The sequence below is a fragment of the Lutzomyia longipalpis genome, chromosome 1 (assembly GCF_024334085.1).
Source record: "Lutzomyia longipalpis isolate SR_M1_2022 chromosome 1, ASM2433408v1".
In the NCBI taxonomy this organism is placed as follows: Eukaryota; Metazoa; Arthropoda; class Insecta; order Diptera; family Psychodidae; genus Lutzomyia; species Lutzomyia longipalpis.
The window spans coordinates 31996848-32017628 of record NC_074707.1 but is presented as its reverse complement, the minus strand read 5'-3'; the positions used below and the strand labels follow the sequence as shown (position 1 = coordinate 32017628).

Below are 20781 nucleotides of genomic sequence, written 5' to 3'. Positions count from 1 at the left end.
CTCTAAATAAAAAGGGGATTGAGAAAGAAAATTCGACGAAAAGCGAACAAGAGCAAAAAAAAGGAAAGAAGTTCATTAAGGTGAAAGTGTTTGTATTAAACATGAAAAGCAGTTAGTTGATTCTTTTCAATCGATTGCCTTAGAACGGTGCTGAAGTAAGAATATAATTAAACAGAAAATACTATCAATTAAAAAAAAGAAGAAGGAGAAGAGAGTTGTTGCCACCAAATGAAACATTTTTACTGATTTTTAATTTTTATATTTTTCTTACTACATACAAACCCAACTCAATTTACACAAAGTGAAAAAATCAGTAAACAATCTATAGTTTTAAGAAATAGACAGACATAATGCCTTATTTTTTGGATTCCTACACACCTTCAAAATATGCCCGATTTAAATAATCTTCAAGGCAAGAAATAGGATTTTTTTTGGACGGAAGAGTTAAAATAGAAAACTAGGGGTCTGCTTCACTTTTTTTAAATATATTTTTTTATCCCTTTTACATTTTATTTCTTAATCAATGTTATAAAATTAATAGAATTTTTTATATCTACTTAAAAAAACAAAACTTTAATTATTTTCCAAACAAAAGATAGTGACAGCAATTAATAAAACAAAAAAAAAGAAAGTGATGCATACCCCCCAACATAAATAAGAAAGAAAAGAAATTATACTTTGGCAAAATTCCACACAATCGATGAAAAAATTCTAAGGTTCGGACGAAAATGAATACCTCATTGCAGTGCATTAAAAATAAACCTTTTGATGAAAAGACGGCAAAAAAAAACAAAAGATAAATGAAAAAAATCCTCTAATAATGATAAAACAGTAATTAAAACAGCATAAGAATTGTAAAATTAAAATTTGATGGGCATTAATGTGGTATGAAAAAAAAATACATTGAATAGTAATATAAAAAATTTGCACTTTTTATCACACTTTAAACTACTCCCTAATAGTAATGATGTGAAGAAACAATTTAAAAGAAAAAAAAATAGATAAATCATTCACAATAAGAGATAACGAAATATTTTTCTCCAATATCTTTTTATCTAATGTGCATTATTTTATATTTACACGCAGTGTTATAAATTTATTGTTACAATTTATACACAGAAGTAAATCAATAAATTTTTTAAATGATATTTCTAATAGTAACAAATTGACAGGATACATAAAAAAAATTAAAGAAATAAAAACAGTTGAATATGGATAATTAATAAGGAAACTCATAAACCACAAATACAATAGTAATCAATACAGAACCAGGTACCTTGCAGCAAAATCAAAATACATAGTTACAATAGTTACAAATTTATTACTTTGTTACATTATTTCTTTTTTTATTGTCCATAGACACATATTTTTTTGTTTAATCACAGAAAGAAAAACAATTTCACATTACCTAAAAAAAGTACTACCTATAACTAATAAGAAATAGATGAATAGATAAATCTGCCATTGTTGAATAAACAAGTGCTCGTATTATGGATGATTGAGGAAAATGCAAAAGAAATATTAATATATTTGTTAAGGAATTTGTTTAAAAAAACTGACCAAATGAACTCTTTTTTTTTAAATAATGATCATAATAATAAAGATGTTTTCCAATATTTTTTTTCGAATTTGTTAAGACGTTAATCTAATTATCACTTCAATATTACAATTTGTTTTTTTTTCTTACAATTTTTTGTTACACTCTTTAATTATCTTGGTCAGTACTTCCTTACAAATAAGTTTTTATTCATTTTTCCTCAAAAGCCAAAAACAAATCCAAAATTTGTAAATATATGCATACAGTTCAACTGATAAAAAATTGCCGCACTTGACATACAGTTTAGTAATTAGGATGTATTTAAAAAAAAAAGATGTTTTGCTACAAACTTCTCCATAATGAGCATAAACAAACAAAAAAATAAACATAATGGAGCAAAATTATAGATTGACAATACACAGTTCAATCGCATTATAACTGAGAGACAATTCATATGCAGTCGTACATGAAATCACCTACTTAACGTAGAGAGACATTGATCCGCACAGAGACCATCGTTGAAGAAACGAACCAATAAAGGAAAAAAAAGGAGGGATGTATTCAGATGAAAATACAAAAGAAAAAAATATTTTGGAGACATTACCGACCCAAGAATTCGAGGAAATTCTACAAAACCGTGACCAACACTTTCGATATATGAGAATAAAAACATTCAAAATTGTATCACTTTGGAGATAAATTGACTCTTGCAAGAAATCATTAACCCATACGGTCCCCCATGTAATTGCCAAGGGTTGACAAGAAAATAAAAAAGCAGTATTTTGTAATTTGAGAAATACAAAGAAAACGTTTTGGAAAATTTTGAGAAGATGTGAAAGATTGCAGAAAATGAGTACAAATCTTCCTGGATTTTGACCCGAACGCGAGAAATGCTTAAAAATATTGTTTTTTTTTAGGTTTTAGGACGGAAAAAAAAGTCAAATTAATATGGAGAAATTATCTTGAGATGAGCAAAATTTGTTATTTGCGCTTACAGAAGTTGCGAAGAAAAAATAACGAGGAATATCGATAATACCTAGATAAGAGAAAATAATGTATTTTTGATAACTTATTGTCGGGGGTATAAAGAGTATAAAAAAAAGAAACAAAAAAGAGTGAATTGAGATTTCCACTAGATTTTTATTAAATCATCATAACATCAGTCTCTGTAGAGAGACGGACGAGAGAGAATGAAAAAGAAGGAATTTAATAAAAACCTCAATGGGAAAGAAAAAAATGATATTTAGCTTATATATCGACATTTATAAATTTTAAAAATTATAATTAAATTATAGAGGCTATATATCGTTGAATATTATAAAGGAAGTAACAAAATGAACTTATTAAATTTTTTATAATGGTAAAATGTAATGATGGTATTACAAAAAAAAAAAGAAAGTAGGGTGAGGAAAGAAATTTGTGTATAAAATTTTTTTAAAAACGTTAATTAATTGTGCCAAGACGAGGGAAGTTTGTGTGATATGGCATTTAATGTATTTAAAAAAGAGATAGAGACAAGGAGAGAGAGGATGGAGGAATATTTTTTACGAAAATGGAAAAAAGTCTTTGAATATTTTTAAGGGCGGCTCTTATTTTTAACTAATAATAACGTTCGATTTTAAATCGGGATCAATTGTTGATATTATTTAAAACTAAATGAATTTTTTTTTATTGAGAAAGTTTTATTTTATTAATTTATTCAATTTTTTTGGATGTAACTTTTTGTTTTACATTTAGTCAAAATTTCAGATTTGCATTTTATTTTATTATTTTTTTCAAAATTTATTTTTAAAAAAGAAAATATACTAAAAAGATTCATTTCATTCTATTTCGGACATAACAAGAAAAAAAAACGTAAAAAATAACACAATTGATCCAATGAAAATTTGACTTTTTATACCAAAGTTATTGAATTTGATACAAATTTGCCACATCAACAAACACGAAGATTCTCAAAAAAAAATTTGAAGATGAATTTTATGTAGGAAGATGATGATTCAAAAAAAAAACTCTTCCACAGAACCTCCAACTTCTTGACCAACGACAACACAATTAGCCAAGCGTTTTTATCCCAAAATCATTTTTTCTAAACTTTAAAATTTTTAAATGAAAAACTTTTTAGATTATAACTAAGAGAGATTATAAAGAAAGGGACATCTATAAATGAAAAAAAATAAGTAAAAAAAACACGAAATTTTTCTTTATTTCATAAAATTTTTTTTTTTTAAATGACGACTATCATAATGTTGAATGTACTTTTTTTAATATATAAATGAAAAATCATTTTATTGTCCTTTGAATTCAATTTAATCTTTCTGGAGATTTATGTACAAAGGGACAGATAATTTGGACGAAATACGATGAAGCAGTGTTGAAGAGAAAAGAAAATTCTATTACTATTAAAACCGCGTACAAACGTAAGAGTACAAAAATGATATTCTTAGTGGAGAAAACATCATTTGCAAAGAATTTTTTACCATGAATGAAATGATTGAGAGACAAACTTGAAAGGAAAAAAATACCATTTACTCCCCACAATACAGAAGGGAAAAAATACCAAAATTTTGACCATTACATCAGCCATGATCTTTTAAAAGAAATTACTAAAAAAAAATGAGCGTTTCGACGACGACAAAAACCAAAAATGACGATTATGAAATGAGAAAAATAGTGCGGAGCCTAACAAAAAGAAAACTAAATGAGATACTACTCACAGTTTAAAAAAAAAGGAAAAAATCCCAATAATTGGATATGAACTAAAAGAAATAATTATAAACCATAAAATTTACTTGCAAGAAAATTACGATTGGTGACAAAAAAACATATATACTGAAAATAAATTTGTAATAAATGCATTTCTGAGAAAAGAAAAAAAAATACAATTTATAAATTGCTTAAACATCATTTTGAAAGAATGCTAAAAAAAATCAATGAAATTTTTCAAATGCATAACTTGACAAAATTATTTGACTCTCAGAAGAAAAAGAAAAAAGAAAATTTAATCTGGATAACAAAATATCCTATAAGAATATGAAATGATAGAAAACAAAAATAATAAACCAATGAAATTAATTGGGTATTAATTTAAACATTGGAACAACTCCATATATTGGTCTTAAAAATGCTTATTCTCGGTAGAAAAAAAGGAGAAAATAAAAATTTAAAAATAAAAGAAAAAAACAGAATTCAAAAATAAAATTGACAATTTTATCATAATTGGAATTCAAGTTGTATTTTGATCAGCAAAATATTAATAGAAATTATGACAAAAAAAAACATTTTGAAAAGATAAAAAAGAAATAAAGATTAGAATTGTATTCACCGTAACTTTCAATTTATAACATATAAAAAAAAAACATTAAATTTTTATACATAAGGAAATTCACAGCAAGTAAAAATATATCTTTAAAAAAAATTAAACTAAAAATATAATGCAAAATTGCTACCACAAGAAAACTAATACTTTCGTAAAAAAATTACACAAGAATTATGAGAGAAAAGTTTTAAGTTTTTTTTTTTAATTGAAAATGTGTTGCAAAAAAGTGGACTGATGGCAAGGAAGACAGTCTTTCAAAGATTATGTATCCACTTTTTTCTAAGAGATCTTTTTTTTCTTAATTGCGCTAAAAAGAAAAAAAAACAACAAAGAAAAACCCCAATGGAAAAGAAGAAGAAAAACCAATGCATTAAAAGATAAAAAAAAAAGATGAAGTTAAAATGATAAACTACTATTCAGATTTATGATTCTTACTATTTAGTTTTTATTTTTGAATTGAATAATATGGATTTTAAAAATAATAGATTTTATATTTTGTTTTTAAAGTTGAACGTCACAAATTTGGTATGAACACATCATCGCAAATAAATATGTATGCATTTTGATAGAGATGATCATAAAATACTTATAATGATGTAGAAGAAAAGAAAAAAAAAGAATGAGAACCGTAAATATTTGCTTTCATTTTTAAACATTAATGAATTTAAAAAATAAAAATATCATAATTTGTGGCGTTATTTCCGATTTTTGTTTTATGAAGAAGATGAAAAAAATACTTTTTGTAATAATTAAATATTAAAGCTAATGCCACGACTTGAGGAGACTGAACTACAACTAAAAATGTCGTGGCATTTTTTTATTATATACATATTTAATAGTAATAATTTCTTTATGTATTTTCACTAAATAATAGAAATAATAAAAACGAATGAAAATGCTTATTTAAAAAAAGGAAAACTGATAATGAAAGATATAAAAAAACGAGAAAATCTGTTAATAAAAGTGCAAGAGCGCATTTTTGTTAAAGTATGGTAATTTAAAAGATGAGTTAAAAGTAAAAATGATTTTTTTAAAAATATTTTTTTTGCAGAATATACAGCTGAGAAGATTAAAAGAAGAAAACAAAGTAAATAATTGTTATTATGTAATTACAGTGAAAAAAATGAATGGAAATAGAGTTAAATAGAAAAAAAACTTTTAACATATAAAAAAAAAATATGAAAAAGGTGAAGTTTGAAGGACAGTCAGAAAACATATTAATAACAAATTTTTAAAGAAAGAAAAACAGACTATTTTCTTTGGATATCAAAGTTCTTTGATTATTTTATTCTTGAATATTTTTTTTCTTTCGAAAATTTACAAACAACATTTTATCAGCAAAGAAGGCAAACTGATGTAGATGATCACACGGAAATTAATACACAAGTCCTTGTTGATCTGCCTGTGTGATAATAGTATATATTCCTGATCCGTGAGTGACTTGTGTGCTAATATTCGCAAGATTGGGAAAACCTCAGCAGAAGCACAAACCTCTCAAAAAAAAGAGGGATTCATCAGAAAAAATTAAAAATTTATAAAGAAACCGAAAAAATACATTAAAAAAATAGTCATAGAAGAAGAAGAAAATCAACACTTAACAACTGACTGCCTCACAATATCTTTTTGTGTAATGTATATTTATTTTTTATTAATAATATAATGATAAGAATAATAATTGATAATATATTTATACTGTATTTGGATTTTTCTACCAGAAAAATACACCATACACAATTTAAAAGTAAAAAAAATCATAATAATATTAGAAATAGAAATGCAAAAAATTGGTTAAACAAATGAGAAAAAAAACTACTTAAAAAAATTTAAGAGGAACATAAGCTTATAAAAAAATATCACACCACAAAATTTCACAGTTAAGAAATGAGCAAAAAAAATTGATGGAAATTATAAAATTTGAACAATAGATTCTGCACAATGCATGTAATATCTTTAATGATTATTTAAAATGAAAAACTACCTCAAACATTAAAATTAACATAAAAATAATTAATAATGAAATAAAAGGTAATGAAGAAGAAAAAATAGTTATGGTGTAAATCAATATAATTCAAAAAAAACTATATACATACCCATATTTCACACACTGATAAAAAAAATTTAAAAAAAATCAGAATAAGGCAAAAAAAATTCAAACAAAAAAATGTAATCTTTGGAAAAAAAATTGAAAATGTATTCAGCTCTTGAGAAAAAAAAATTAAGAAAAATTGAAATTTAAAAATTTGTATCTTCTTTTCGTGTTTTTGGGATAAAAAGAGAAAAAAAATTACAAAATAATATAAAACTATGAGAGAAAATAATAGTAAATCATAAAAAAATATGATAAAAACAAAAAACTTCACACACCATTATTCTAATAGTAATTAATATTAAATGGTAAAAAAATGATGAAAAGAATGTCCACAACTTACTTTCAGAATAAATTTGAAGTTTTTTTGAAGTGTGTTTTTTATTTCGTTGGTTTTTCCTGCTTATTTTGCAGATGGTACCACCCTCAGAAACCTTCTCTCACAATCTCACTAATTCCTTTATAAGTCCATTTGATTTAATACGGAGATCTATCTAAATAAAGGATTTTGTGTATGTTCAGCGACTTAAATTTGGTAGTCTTCTGGCACCAGGCGATTGTCACCCAACGAATAAATTTTCCATTAAATCTATTTCTATTCATCACAATTCTTTTCTCCTTCTAAAATTTGCGCGAAGCGCAACAAATCCCTATGAAGCGGGGCGAGGTAAATTGGAGCGAAGCGTTGCGCGAGAGTAGTACATCGGTCGTTGATGTGGACTTGCACTGTAGATTTGAAAATCTAACCTCACAATAATTTATTGTTTTGCCGCGCATCTTTGCATTTCATTGTGAAGTGAAATTATATTTTTTCTTACAAAATGCACGCTTTTCTCAAAACTGGTAAGACAACAGGTCTTCCTAAAGTAACTAATGAAGCATCTACATCAGCTGTAAAGGAGAGAAAATTACCTGCAAGGCCATGGGTTGAGAAATAGTGAGAAAAATAAAAGAGATGGAGGTTAGGGAAGGTCTGCTGATGACTAAATTTTTCCCCATTTCAGCCGTCCCCGTACAGTGGATGATGTTGTGGAGCAAGGAGAAGTTGTGGCAGTACTCAAGAGTTCCCTTGAGAGCTGTGAATTGCCCAATTTGTTGCTCTACGGGCCTCCCGGAACGGGGAAAACAAGTACAATCCTTGCGGCAGCACGCCAACTGTTTGGTGATCTCGCTAAAGATCGTATCCTGGAGCTGAATGCCTCAGATGAACGTGGAATTGCTGTTATTAGATCAAAAGTGAAGACCTTTGCACAGCTAACGTGTAGCTCAGTGAGACCTGAGTAAGTAAAGTAGTGACGGGAGGAGAGTTTGTCCAGGCGGGATTACAATGTATTTTGTTGGGGGTTAATTTCAGTGGAAAACCCTGTCCACCGTTCAAGATTATTATCCTCGATGAAGCTGACTCCATGACTCATGCAGCTCAGGCAGCACTCAGGCGTACGATGGAAAAGGAGAGTGCTACAACACGCTTCTGCCTCGTCTGCAACTATGTTTCCCGGATTATTGAGCCCATCACTTCGCGATGCACAAAGTTCCGTTTCAAGTCTCTAGGTCACGATAAAATTGTCGAGCGTCTCAAGTTCATTGCCAATGAGGAAAAGGTTAAGATAGACAATGATGCTCTGGAAGTGATTATTGAATCCTCCGGTGGAGATCTCCGACGAGCTATAACAATTCTCCAGTCAAGTCATCGACTTTTTGGGAGTACTGAGAAGAAGATCACCAAGGAGCACGTCCTGGAGATTTCTGGTATTATTCCACAAAAGTATTTGGAGGACTTTCTGGAGATATGTCGCTCTTGTGACTACTCCAAGCTTGAAAAGTACGTGGAGAATCTCTCCTATGATGCCTACAGTGTGGGTCAACTTCTGGATCAGTTAAATGACTACATTATCTATCACAAGCGACTGACCAACAAACAGAAGTGCATCATTGGTGAAAAGATTGCAGAATGCTCCTTCCGACTACTCAATGGAGCTTCTGAATATTTACAAATAATGGATTTAGGTTGTACAGCTATTGTGGCATTCCAGGAGAATCCCTAAGTAATTCCAACAAAGGTATGTTTTCAATAAATTTTTCACTTTTTAATCAACAAAAGAAAAGTCAATCCGTTTATTCGATTTCTCTTTTATTATTTTGAGAAAATTGAGTGATAAAATTAGTAATCTAGAGGTGTCAGGGTACTACTTCGAAGTCATCATCGTCTCTCCGTCGCTTTGTGGGCATCCCCATTGGATCGTCTTCAATTTTAATCATCGCCGACTCATCCGAGATGATGATATTCTGCTGACCCGGCTTGGGTTTTGCCACTGGCTTCGCAGAGCTGAACTTGAAAACGGGCTTCGGGATGGTCACAACTTGCGTCTTCGGGACCGTTGTGATTGTTGGCGGACGCTTCACGGTGACATTCGTGGGTGTTGCCACTCTTCCCGGTGGCTTCGGTGGGTTTGGACGAGCTTCAATAGCAGGTTTTGTAATTTTCTTCATCGGTGCCGTCGCCTTGAACTTGTAGTTGCACGCAGACAAGCAATAACGATCCGGAGGCAACCTCAGTCCGCAATGGGGCTTAATCATGGGCAGGGGAGCTGTATTTTTGCTGCGTGCCAAATCAAGCAGAACATCCCTCGGTGGTGGACTTGTGAAGGTCTTATCCAGCACCATTTGTGAAGCTAATTTCACATCTTCCGGATCAATGAATTTCTTCTTCGCATGATTGGCATACATCTTTGCGTCATCCAGGATGCAGGTGACGTATCCTGGAAAAAAGGTACACGAGGAAATGCTTAGAAAACGTAAACATGATCAGTGCATGAGATTTCTTCCACTTACTGTAGGTGAATTCCAGGAGCTGATTGATAACCCGTGGCTCATAGTCCGTAACCCCGAGCTCCTTGAGTATGGACATGATCACCTGGGCATCCTTGGGGATGTGTTTTACATTATTTATCGCTTTATTATTATTTGAGGACGACATTGTTTTTCTCTACTGAAACGTCAAGTCAACTGTCACGCTTGCCTTCTCATTGAATTTTGCCTCTAGATGGCGCTGTCACCTTTTGATTGTGTTTGTGTGAACAAGAGACTGACTGTGAGTGTGTGTGCGCAATAAATAAATTACTTTTTTCCAAAATCTTTGAAATTCAAATAAAATTAAATGTGTCGCTATTAGAGGTTTGTTTAATGTATAAATAGCATCTCCTATCATTCATGCATCTATTATTTAATAATTCTACATTAATTACCGCGAGGAATTAATGTACAAAGTGATTTTCTGTTTGCTTCAATATGTTGTTTTTTTTGCTATATGGGTGGAAATCCTTGCGTCAAAGGGGCTCTGCCTGAAAGGAGGGGCTCCTCAAAGGCAATAAATGCCACGATAAAATTAAATGTGACTCACTTGACCATCTCCAGGGTGTGAGGTGGACTGGATGTGTTCACATTGGCTATAAATGAGCGAAAATCACATTGAAATTGCTTCACGATGTGCATCGATTCTTGAGGCATTTCGTGGTGTCGGTGGGAGAGCTCATAATAATATTGAATGGAGGAATATTCGTTGAGAATTCTTTGCCTGCCCGCCAGTTGACTCCCGGCAATCGTTCCGCGAGCTGGCCTTGGTTACTAGCCTCCAAAAAATCCATTCACAAAGTGATTCCCACCCATATTGTTGAGAGAGAAAATTGCGCATCAAAGGTTTTCTCTCCTCAAGTTCATTTTACGTTGATTTCTTTTCTAATTTTTCATTCTAGCCGGAAGAATATTTGGTGTGATTTAGTAGATTAATCTCCCGAAATTCTTCAGTGAATCTATTTTTAGTTTTCTTACCCAGTAAGCATGAGGTTTGTTTCACAATTTTAAACAAGTTCATTCAATCTCTTGAGTCGTGCGTGCCCTGATGGTGCAGTGAAAATTTATGGTTTTCCTTCGTTTTTGGCATCATCATCATTTTATCGAAATTCCCCCATCAGTGGTGATCTGAGTGAGGTAGAGGATCTGTTGAAGAAGGAGGAACCAGCGGAGTCTGCAGTGGAAGCAACAGAAGCAGCAGCTGGGGATATGCCGACTGTGAGCAAGGAGAAGACTCCAGATGAGGCGGATTCATCCGTAGCTAAGGTGTCCTCAGACGGTGGTATGTTCTCGCTAATCTACACAGTGGCAAAGAGAGTGGCTGTGGTTGGTGTGATCTATTTTGTGGGCTACATGGGATGGTCAGTGGCGTGGTTGATAGCTCCGGTGATCTTCTCTGTGGCGCGTACACAGATGCGAAAGAAAACTGAACTCCGACGAAACATTGCAAAAGCCTCGGCAATTGCCACGGAACGTGAAATGATTCTGGCCAGAATTGATGAACTACCAGCCTGGGTAACTATTATTTCATCTTCTCACTGTCCCTAATCTTATCATAGACAAATTCTGCCCCTCAAGTGCGTCTATTCAGTAAATTGATAACCAATAGAGGAGCGCCTAATCTGGCTCTATTGCAATGATGTCACACGTTTACCATGAAATCTCTCTGTGTGACCTTCCAGGTCTACTTCCCAGACATCGAGCGCTGTGAATGGGTGAATAGAATCCTCAAGCAAGTGTGGCCGAATGCCAATCACTTCGCCAAGGGCCTTATCAAGAACACAATTGAACCAAATATCCAGAAAGCGCTGGCCAATTACAAATTGAACAGCTTCAAATTCGATCGTATGATCCTCGGAACGATCCCACCGAGAATTGGGGGTGTCAAGGTGTACGATAAGAATATTTCACGAAATGAGATTATAATGGATCTCGATCTCTTCTACGCCAGTGACTGTGATATTAACTTCAGCCTGGGCGGTATGAGGGGTGGCATAAAGGATTTCCAAATCCACGGCATGGTGCGTGTTGTCATGAAGCCCCTCATCAACAAAATGCCCCTCGTTGGTGGGCTCCAGATCTTCTTCCTCAACAATCCAAACATTGATTTCAATCTCGTGGGTGTTGTTGATCTCCTGGATATGCCCGGACTCAATGATATGCTAAGGAGGATTATTATTGAACAAGTTGGCGCTATTATGGTGCTACCGAATAAGCTGCCCATCACACTGAGCGATGAAGTTCCAGCCGTTACGCTCAAAATGCCAGAACCTGAGGTAAATCCCCTAAATCCCTATCACATATTGCGCTATATCAAATTAATTAATGTTAAACTACATAGACTATGTGGTTGTACATTACCGCTTAGCTTATCGGACGTTTCGGTGTTTGGAAAGAACAATATTGTATATCAGTGCGGTTGTAATTGTCTCAAAGGAGATAAGGCATGTTTGCGAATTATGACATGAGTAACCGCGTTTAAGATATACGGCTAAGAAAATAAGAAAAATTTTGCAAATAATATGAGAAAATTCACATTCTTTTTGTTTGATGATAAGTCAAGAGAATTTTTGAGAGATTAAACTCCTAATTTATTTGATTACAATTAACAAAAAACCAGATGGAAACCCGAAAACCTTGAACTGAAAAACATTAAAACTATTTGGTTTTTTTTTCAGTGACCTCATCCAATTTTTCTACCAAGATGTGAGAATTGATTGCTCAAAAGCATATAAACAAAATGTTATTATATACCTAAACTGTTTATGTATCTAAACAGCACATAGTTGCATATTAACTATTTTTTTTATTCACTGAATTCTGAATTTATTTAAAGAAAAACCAATGTGAGAATTTTGATAAGAATGAAATATTTATTTGCATCCACCATAGAAGTATAGAGAAATTCAAAATGAATCAGAAAGAACGATTCAAACAATAAAATAATATGACTGTATAGCAGAATTATTCAGCAATGATATCATCTTTGCTCACAGAGAAATCATGAATTTATCTGAACTTCAAAAAATATACATAAGTTGATAATTTTCTTCAGAATAGCTGATACAGTATTTTCGTTCTGAATAATAATTTTTGAGAAGAAGTGGAAGAAGAAAAGAAATACTTATATAATTTCCATTTATATCTATTTGTGTATCAATATTTATGTATTGGAAAAAAAAGAAAAAGAACGAGGAAAGTAAGACAACAAATAGAATAGTAATTACTTGAACTACTCGTTCAAGGTGAATAATACTTTCTTTATCAATGAAATTTTGTAGGTTAATAAAAATAATATTGAGGTATTTCGTAAAGCAAGCATGATAGTCTTATTCTCTTCACGTGATGTGTTAAAAAAGTTAATAAGAAAAATATCGTTTTGTGCAAAATTTGGCGCAGAAATATTTTTTCCAAGAAAGATGGTTTTTTTTTTCATTAAAAGAATTTGCAGTTTAGTCATTAAATTCTTGAAAAAAATCACACGTTTCTCTACAAAAGTTGTTCTGTGGATATTTTCTTTTATTATATTTAGCCACATAGTGTGATGACTTGTTATCATGATGTCATATCGTTCATCTCTTTGTTGAAAAAAAAAAAGAAGAAATCAATAAGGATTTTCGTTTTAGGGTGTACTTCGTGTGCACGTGATGGAGGCAAAGGATCTGATGAAGAAGGACTTTTCGGTGGTGGGAAAAGGCAAATCCGATCCGTATGCTATTGTAACTGTTGGTGCTCAGCAGTTCCGGACACAAATTATTGATAATACGGTTAATCCAAAATGGGACTTTTGGTGTGAGGTAATCAATTTTTGCCCAATTAATCCATCGCATATAGGTTTTATTAACATTATGATAACATGTGACGCATCCCAATTTGATTGATTGACCAAACAAATTATTAATACAGTGGATTTTCATGACACTACTATACATTTCAACGTGAAAGGAAAGAAAATTTAATCATAACAATTTTCTCGAGTGCGACAATTAAGTGCGAGAAAGTCAATATAAGAACGCATGATTTTAATATTTATTTACCAATTTAATTCCATTTACTTTTAATTAAATGAATTGTTTAAATTTTTATTCTTATTTTTAATATATTTTAGATATTTTATTAGATAAATTTTCCGAGAGATAGATGTTCAAAGTAGAATGATTTTTATCTTGAAAAATTCGTAATTTATCTTCTATTCTATTCATTCTATTTTTTTCTAATTAGATTTTGTCAAAATTACTTAGAAATCAGTTAGTTACACTAAATGTGATTTTGCGATTTTTGAAAAAAAAAATTATCCTATCTTATTAAGGAATATTTTTATTAGTGATCTGAGAGAGAGATTCCCTATTAATTTGATCCTTTTAGTCTTATTTTCGAATTGCTGTTGCGCGGATGCTTTTCAAAATCTTACTAACAGACCTGTGAAGACTACCATACACGTTCAATTAATTGTTATTCATAAAGACAACTTAAAGCTTTTTAAGCTATTATTCATTGTCAATGCTGCCTTTAAAATTGATTTAATTTTTAAGCACTGACAGAAAGAAGATTGCTTGAAAAAGCTCTGCTAAGCCATTGCTTTTGGCACTGCAGATCCATTCAAAATAAAAAGAAATAATTATTTAGTATTGATGAAAAGTTCAATTGTTTGCTTCCTTTATTTTCTGCTCAAAAAAAAATGATTAAAAAATCATTTTTTATTTGAAATAAGATAGGCAATAAATTAACAATTATACATTGCAGAATCGCATAATGCAAACATCTTTCTACTCTTATAAAATAAAAATCTTTACACTGTCGCACAAATTTCTTCCAAAATAAATTCTATTTCACAATAATTAAATATTCGCATTAGGATGACAACACGTAGCTCTAACAATTAAGCTGATTTTTTTTCTACAAGTTTTTCCTTTATTTTTTACTTATAATTATTATTATATTTTCCCTTGAAAATTGTGGTATGCTTCTTTGCATTATAAAATTCAATACAAACTTAGGCATCAATCGAAAGTGGACAATATGTGGAAATCGAGATTTTCGACAAAGACGACACGAGTGATGATGAAGTTTTAGGAAGGTGAGACATTCAATTAAAGGGCCTATTAAAGACTAACTTCTTCTTATGTAATACTTATTAATACCACAAAGTAGAATGAATGTGCAATCACGGAGCTTGCAGAAAGCAAAAGGCAAATTATTTTTTAGGAGCTTCTGTGCAAAAGAGTGGTATAGTAGAGGCTTTGAAGTTCTTTTTTTATTCCTAATAGATCATGCATGAAAAATTACTAATCCTCTTTTTTTTCTCTTTTTCTCTATATTGCTTTTTCTGTCCTGACCAATTTGATAAAATGTACAAAGTAATACTTGAAAAAAGAAAAGAAAATATTTTTGCACACACACCAAATTAAATATCACACGAGAATGCACTGAATTTTATTTCATAGATCTCTCTTATTGTCAATTTTCACGTGATCAGTCAGAGATTGATGCTACATTCGGCCAAGAGGTGCGCTTGGATTTGTGGGATTATGATCCAGGATTTCCTGGCGTACAAAATGACGATTTCTTAGGCAGGTGTGATGATGGGTCTTTCTATCTCTTCTTCTGTTCTTTTGTTATATTTTTTTTTACTACAGTTTTTTATGCTTCTGTTGGCCGTTAATTTTTTTTATTGATTTTGATTTTAAATATTTTTTCTTTTAATTATTGTTTTTTTTTTATTGTGTAAAATTTTGTGAATATTTCTTTGTACCTATAATTTACAAAATACTTGAGAGGAATTGTAAAGAGACAGGTTTTCTTCCTTGCTTCACCTTGACTTTCTCTCTGAATTTGTTTTTAAAATGAAATTTTCACATTTTCCATCTGCAAAAAAATTTCTCCTCAAGATTTTCGCATAAATGATGGTGAAAGGATATTTCAAATTCACACATATTTTATTCACTTAAACTAACAAAATTGAAATTAGGAACTTCTCATAGATACATTCTTAATGATTTTATATTAAGAAATTGCTTAAAATACTTATTATAATTTTTATTTGAAAGAGTGATTCACGTAGAGAACTTAAAGGAGTTCATTCATCGTTAAATGGATCATGATCTGATTCAAGAAAACAATTAGTTACGTGCCTATCTTGTAAATGATTGAAAAGAAACATAAATCACCAAACAGACTCACTCTTTTCCGATGGGAAAATGTCAGAGAATCCCAAAAAAAATGCAAACAATGTCGTAACCATTGTGATTTTTGCCTCTTTGAACACATAAAACATTCGCGTAGATATTTCAAAGGTTAGTTTTAACAAGCAGATGTTTCTTTAACCAAAATTGTACATTTTACGGACGTAATCGAGAGTTTTTTAGGTTCTATCTGGTTTAACTACAAAACCTTTTTTTATGTTTCAAAAAATACCTTTGTCAAGTCTTACCGATGAAACATCGGCGCGAATGTTTCATACAATGAAACATACAAAAAGCACAATAATGACTTAAGTCTTTGCTTCTCTAAGCATTGGGCCTTATTCAGCGACCAAGAAACCCTTGAAATTCGCTTGAAATCTTGAAATTTCAGTACAAAATTTAAAGATTTCAAGTGTTTCTTGGTCGCTGAATTAGGCCCATTCTCATATATTTTTCCAAACGATTCTTGCAGAAAAGTCAATCATAACGCGTCCAGTTATTAGAGTTGGTATACCACAACGCGGATGGGTCAGTCTATGCGTTGTAATTTAATTTGTGAGCAGAATTAGTAGGCAGTCGATTTTTTTGTAAAATTTGGCAATTTGACAGATTAAAATGCTTATATCTAAAGTTCTATAACACCTACAAAAATTTCTTGACTATTTATGGAAAGATATTGAAATAAGCTATAATTTGACATATATCTCAATGATTTTCAAGGTCACCTTCAGAACACAAAATGGCGGATTTTTATTCTACCAAAACAGTTTTTTGCACTTTTTGTCCTAAAGGAATGGTTCTAGATGTTTCTGATGTTCTAGTAAGTTGTAGAGAATTGCAAAACCTTTAATTTGATACCAAGTTGAGCAAAATCGGATAAGTCGTTCAAGAGATATGGCTCTTAGAAATTTTCAAATTCAAGAAATTTTTAAATGGCTATATCTTCTAAACGGCAACATAGATTTTCTTCATTTTCGGACTGGTGAAAGATATTGAGTCAGGCTACAACATATCAAAATTTAAAGAAAATCTATAACAGATGTTCGGAGATATTGCCCCTTAAAGTTAGGCAATTTTTGTTTTTGATTTTAATGCCTCTTGCGGATGTTTTTGGAACTTGGAATGTTCTAGACAGTTGTAGGGCTTCTTGAAACCTTTCATTTGATACCAAGATGGTCAAAATCGGTCAAGCCGTTCTCAAGTTATATTGAAAAAACACTTTTTGCTTTAGACCGCCATATTTGCTAAACGGCTTGACCGATTTTCAAGTATGAATTATCGATGAAAACGTCTCACTTAGCACTACAACATACTAAAATTTCAGACTTCTAGCTATAAGGAAAGTGGTTGATGGTATTTCAAAATGGCGGACGGCGGCCATCTTGGATTTTGAAAATGCGAAAAAATGAAATTTTACACCCACATTTCTATAGAAAACTTCAAACCGGAAGTCTCTATCTGTTACCGTTCTCGAATTATAAGGCAAAGTTTGGACGACCGGAAGGCCGGCCGGAAGGCCGGCCGGCAGGCCGGCCGGATCAAAATTTTTCCACCACCATTTTCGTAATGTGGGATGTCTAAAACGTGCTCATACCAAGTTTGAGCCCGATCTGAGGTGGTCGGTTTTTCCGACGATTACAATACTTGGTATGCCACGATTGTGGAATACCAACTAATGGTATGTCCGATTGGAGATTTCTGAGTCTTTTTTGATTCTCTATAAGATCTCGCGTGTCTCAATTGTTTATAGATGAATGAACTCTAGTTCTAATTAATTTTACCATTGAGAAGATCCTAATTTTCATAATATTTCCTTCAATTCAATTATGGTGAAGGGCTAGAAAGCTATGTAATTAATTGGTTGCAGGCCTACATTGATGTATCTCATCACACAGTTTTTGGTGTGAAGCTTTTCGACTGGGACAGAACTGGCGAACATGATCCACTAGGAAGGTATTATTAACTCCTCAATGTAAATAACATTTCATAAACAGAATAAAAAAGTTGCTTTCCCAATCGTATAAAAAATGGATAAAATTAAAAGAAATAATAACCCAAGTTGAAGCTTGAGCGCATTGATAACATTAACAGTTTTCTGTGTAAATTAGTTGCATTTTATTATTGTAAAGTTGCGCTTTGTTTTTTGCTGAGAGAGAATCTCAAAATATATTGAAAGTATCATGCTGTGTACATATTTCTCTTGGAGAGAAATCTGTATATAAAATAATTTTCCAACCGAGCTTTTGATCAAGTGCTAAATGATCCTTTTTGGTGGGGTCTTTTGTATTTCTATTTCCCATGTAGAGCAACAGTTGAGATCACGAGCGTTGTGAAGAAAGGACAACTTGATACGGTGAGGCTTCTATTCTATTTTATGTGATTTGCTTTGAAAATTATTGCTCAATGCTGCGGAATTTTTACAGTGGCTCACATTGGAGAATGCAAAGCATGGAATGGTGCATCTTAGACTGGCATGGATGACTCTCAGTACAGATAGGAATGATCTCTCAGCTGCACTGGCGGAAACCCAAATGCTTCGCGTAACTTCCATGAGTACGGCTATTTTGACGATCTTCATTGATTCAGCGAAGAATCTACCTCAAGCACGCCCACAGAGTAAGCCCGATCCCTTCCTCATTGTTTCCGTGGGTAAGAAACAGGAGCAAACGGCTGTGCAGATGAGAACTGATGCACCTGTTTGGGAGCAAGGATTCACATTTCTTGTTGCCAATCCTGAGAATGATAGCGTACAACTGAGGATTGTGGATCAGAAGACGGAGAAGGAACTGGGACAGCTCTCTTATCAACTCAGCTCACTACTGACAAAGGGAAACCTGGATATTTCCTCGGAGCCATTTACCCTACAAAAATCCGGTCCAGTCTCCAAAATAGTCCTCTCAATGTCTCTGAGAATTCTCAAGAATGCCCCTAGTCTAGAGGATGAAGTTGAATCAACGAAAAGTACTGTTGATAGTTCTCTGTCACGTACTGATTCAGTCACGAGTGCTGCTCAGCTATCCAAGCAGGATTCACGGATGTCCATGGGACAACTAACTGCTGGTGGCGAAACGACTGCATCTCTGCAGGAAGAACCCTGCACGGTATCTTCCACTGCAACTGTGTCTTCCGCGACACCACCAGCTACTCCTGAGTATCGCGATTCCACACTAATTCATCGCACATCCAGCACAACGTCATCAGCCGGGTTTGCTGGACTCGGGAGGATTCAACTGACACTCCGCTACAGTGTTCAGCGTCAGAGATTGATTGTGATTGTGCACAAAATTATGAATATCCCCCTGAAGGATCCGTCCAATGTCCCAGATCCCTATGTGAAGCTCTACCTTCTCCCAGGGCGCTCCAAGGAGTCCAAAAGGAAGACCAATGTGGCCAAGGATAACTGCAATCCCGTCTACGATGCAACTTTCGAGTACATCATCTCCACCGCAGAGCTCATTGGGTCTGAATTGGAAGTGACTGTGGCCACACAGAAAGGCTTCCTTAGTGGCGGGAGTCCTGTAATTGGCATAGTGAGGGTACCACTAAATGACAACGAAATCTCCCAACAGGGTATTACAACATGGTATGATTTACTTCCTGAAAATTACGAATAAAATTCATTGTGGAATTAAATGTGCAAACAAATCAAAAGAAAAGAAGAAAAGAAGAAAAAAGTTTATTAATTGGTAGATGCTTTTCTTTGTGCATAAATTGTCAATCAATTAAATTGAAATCAAATCTCTTCGTGTTAGATTTTTAAAATTTTGTCAAATTATTATTATTATTGTGTAATGTACTCAAAAAAATATATTGAAAAATTTTAGCATTTTACTGAAAATTAGGGAATATTTACAAAAAAGCATGACGTAAATCACACATTAGAAATTTTTTAAAAACTTTTCTTACAATCCAAAAATTTACTAGAAGGACATTTTTATAGAATTTTTTTCTTTTATTTGAAAATCAGTTTATTTTTTTTTTATTTTACTTTTAAAAAAAGAATTAAATGTTAATCTATATTTTACTTTATTATTATGTTAAAAAAATGAGCTGTGCTTTTAAGAAAAACAACGGCTTAAAAATTAAAATTTTGCAATTAAAAAAAACTAAAAACAAAGTTTGAAATTATATACTTACAAATTGTTACTTCACAAGCTTTTTTGCAATTTTGTGCTTTAAAATATATTATTAAATTGATGTATTAAAAATCAAAATGTTACGTACAATTATTAGAAAAAAAAATGTTGTGAAGCTCTCCACTGTCCATGTCACATTTATAAAATTCAATTTATTTGAGAAATAATTCATTTATAGGATGTTTTTTATATTTATTTAAAAACTGTACAATTCAGCAGTTTGACTATAAAAGGGATTATTTTCTTTGACAGATTTTTATTAGGTTTAATCCTAAAATTTATTACATTAAAATAAAGTAGAAGTATCGAAATTAATATTAAAATTTAAAATTTCTCAATTTTACTAAAAAAAAAAAAGAAAAATGAAATTAAAACGTAGAGATAAAAAAATCTTTTTTTTCTATTAGATATTTTTATCTTTGTAAAATCGGAAAAAATACTTTTGAATAAAAAAATTACCTATCTGCCTCAAATCTAAATTTTTGTGACACAACCATTTATGGAAAAATGGATTATAGATTATTTATACAAGATATAAATATACATATAATGTTATGTGCCTAAATAATTAGTTTTTTTATTATCCTCCATTTAAGTACAGTTATAGCTATGCATTTCTACACCGTTGGTCCGATCGTGATGAAATTTGGTACAGAGACTACTGATACCAAGCG

At 31.8% G+C, this 20781-nt stretch overlaps 3 protein-coding genes across 9 annotated transcripts in view; 2 read left to right on the top strand and 1 right to left on the bottom strand.

The window, feature by feature from the left end:
• Positions 1-7689: 7689 nt before the first annotated feature.
• The window catches only part of LOC129786110 (replication factor C subunit 4), a 635780-nt gene continuing 622688 nt past the window's right edge, over positions 7690-20781 (top strand). Inside the window, exons 1-3 of one of the 2 annotated variants that reach the window (XR_008750097.1) lie at positions 7690-7876; positions 7944-8219; positions 8294-9044. Coding sequence is in view for 1 of the 2 variants with exons in the window: in XM_055820930.1 (XP_055676905.1) it covers positions 7761-7876; positions 7944-8219; positions 8294-8984 (1083 nt within the window). In the remaining variant the exon portion in view is untranslated. Of the gene's footprint in view, positions 7877-7943; positions 8220-8293; positions 9064-20781 lie in introns of those variants that run through there. The other variant, XM_055820930.1, reaches the window with a different exon arrangement.
• On the bottom strand, positions 9054-10164 carry LOC129786152 (transcription initiation factor TFIID subunit 9). Its single transcript, XM_055820999.1, has 2 exons — positions 9772-10164; positions 9054-9698 (listed from the first exon to the last, which is right to left on the bottom strand). Exons 1-2 carry the CDS (start codon positions 9914-9916, stop codon positions 9118-9120), a joined length of 726 nt encoding a protein of 241 aa, XP_055676974.1. The 5' UTR covers positions 9917-10164; the 3' UTR covers positions 9054-9117.
• The window catches only part of LOC129785980 (extended synaptotagmin-2), a 633447-nt gene continuing 622688 nt past the window's right edge, over positions 10023-20781 (top strand). The window contains exons 1-8 of one of the 6 annotated variants that reach the window (XR_008750078.1): positions 10023-10113; positions 10692-10781; positions 10911-11304; positions 11472-12065; positions 13416-13586; positions 17839-17924; positions 18276-18324; positions 18395-19657. Coding sequence is in view for 3 of the 6 variants with exons in the window: in XM_055820707.1 (XP_055676682.1) it covers positions 10777-10781; positions 10911-11304; positions 11472-12065; positions 13416-13586; positions 15266-15363; positions 18276-18324; positions 18395-19585 (2502 nt within the window). In the remaining 3 variants the exon portion in view is untranslated. Of the gene's footprint in view, positions 10782-10910; positions 11305-11471; positions 12066-13415; positions 13587-14786; positions 14867-15265; positions 15364-17838; positions 17925-18275; positions 18325-18394; positions 20664-20781 lie in introns of those variants that run through there. The other 5 variants (XM_055820708.1, XM_055820707.1, XR_008750079.1 and 2 more) reach the window with 5 other exon arrangements.

Excerpts from the sequence above, each read along its gene's own strand:
- LOC129786152 (XM_055820999.1), bottom strand. The coding sequence starts at position 9,916 with ATGTCGTCCTCAAATAATAATAAAGCGATAAATAATGTAAAACACATC. Across the intron at positions 9,699-9,771 it reads GCTCCTGGAATTCACCTACA|GATACGTCACCTGCATCCTG; the intron begins GTAAGTGGAAGA and ends CCTTTTTTCCAG.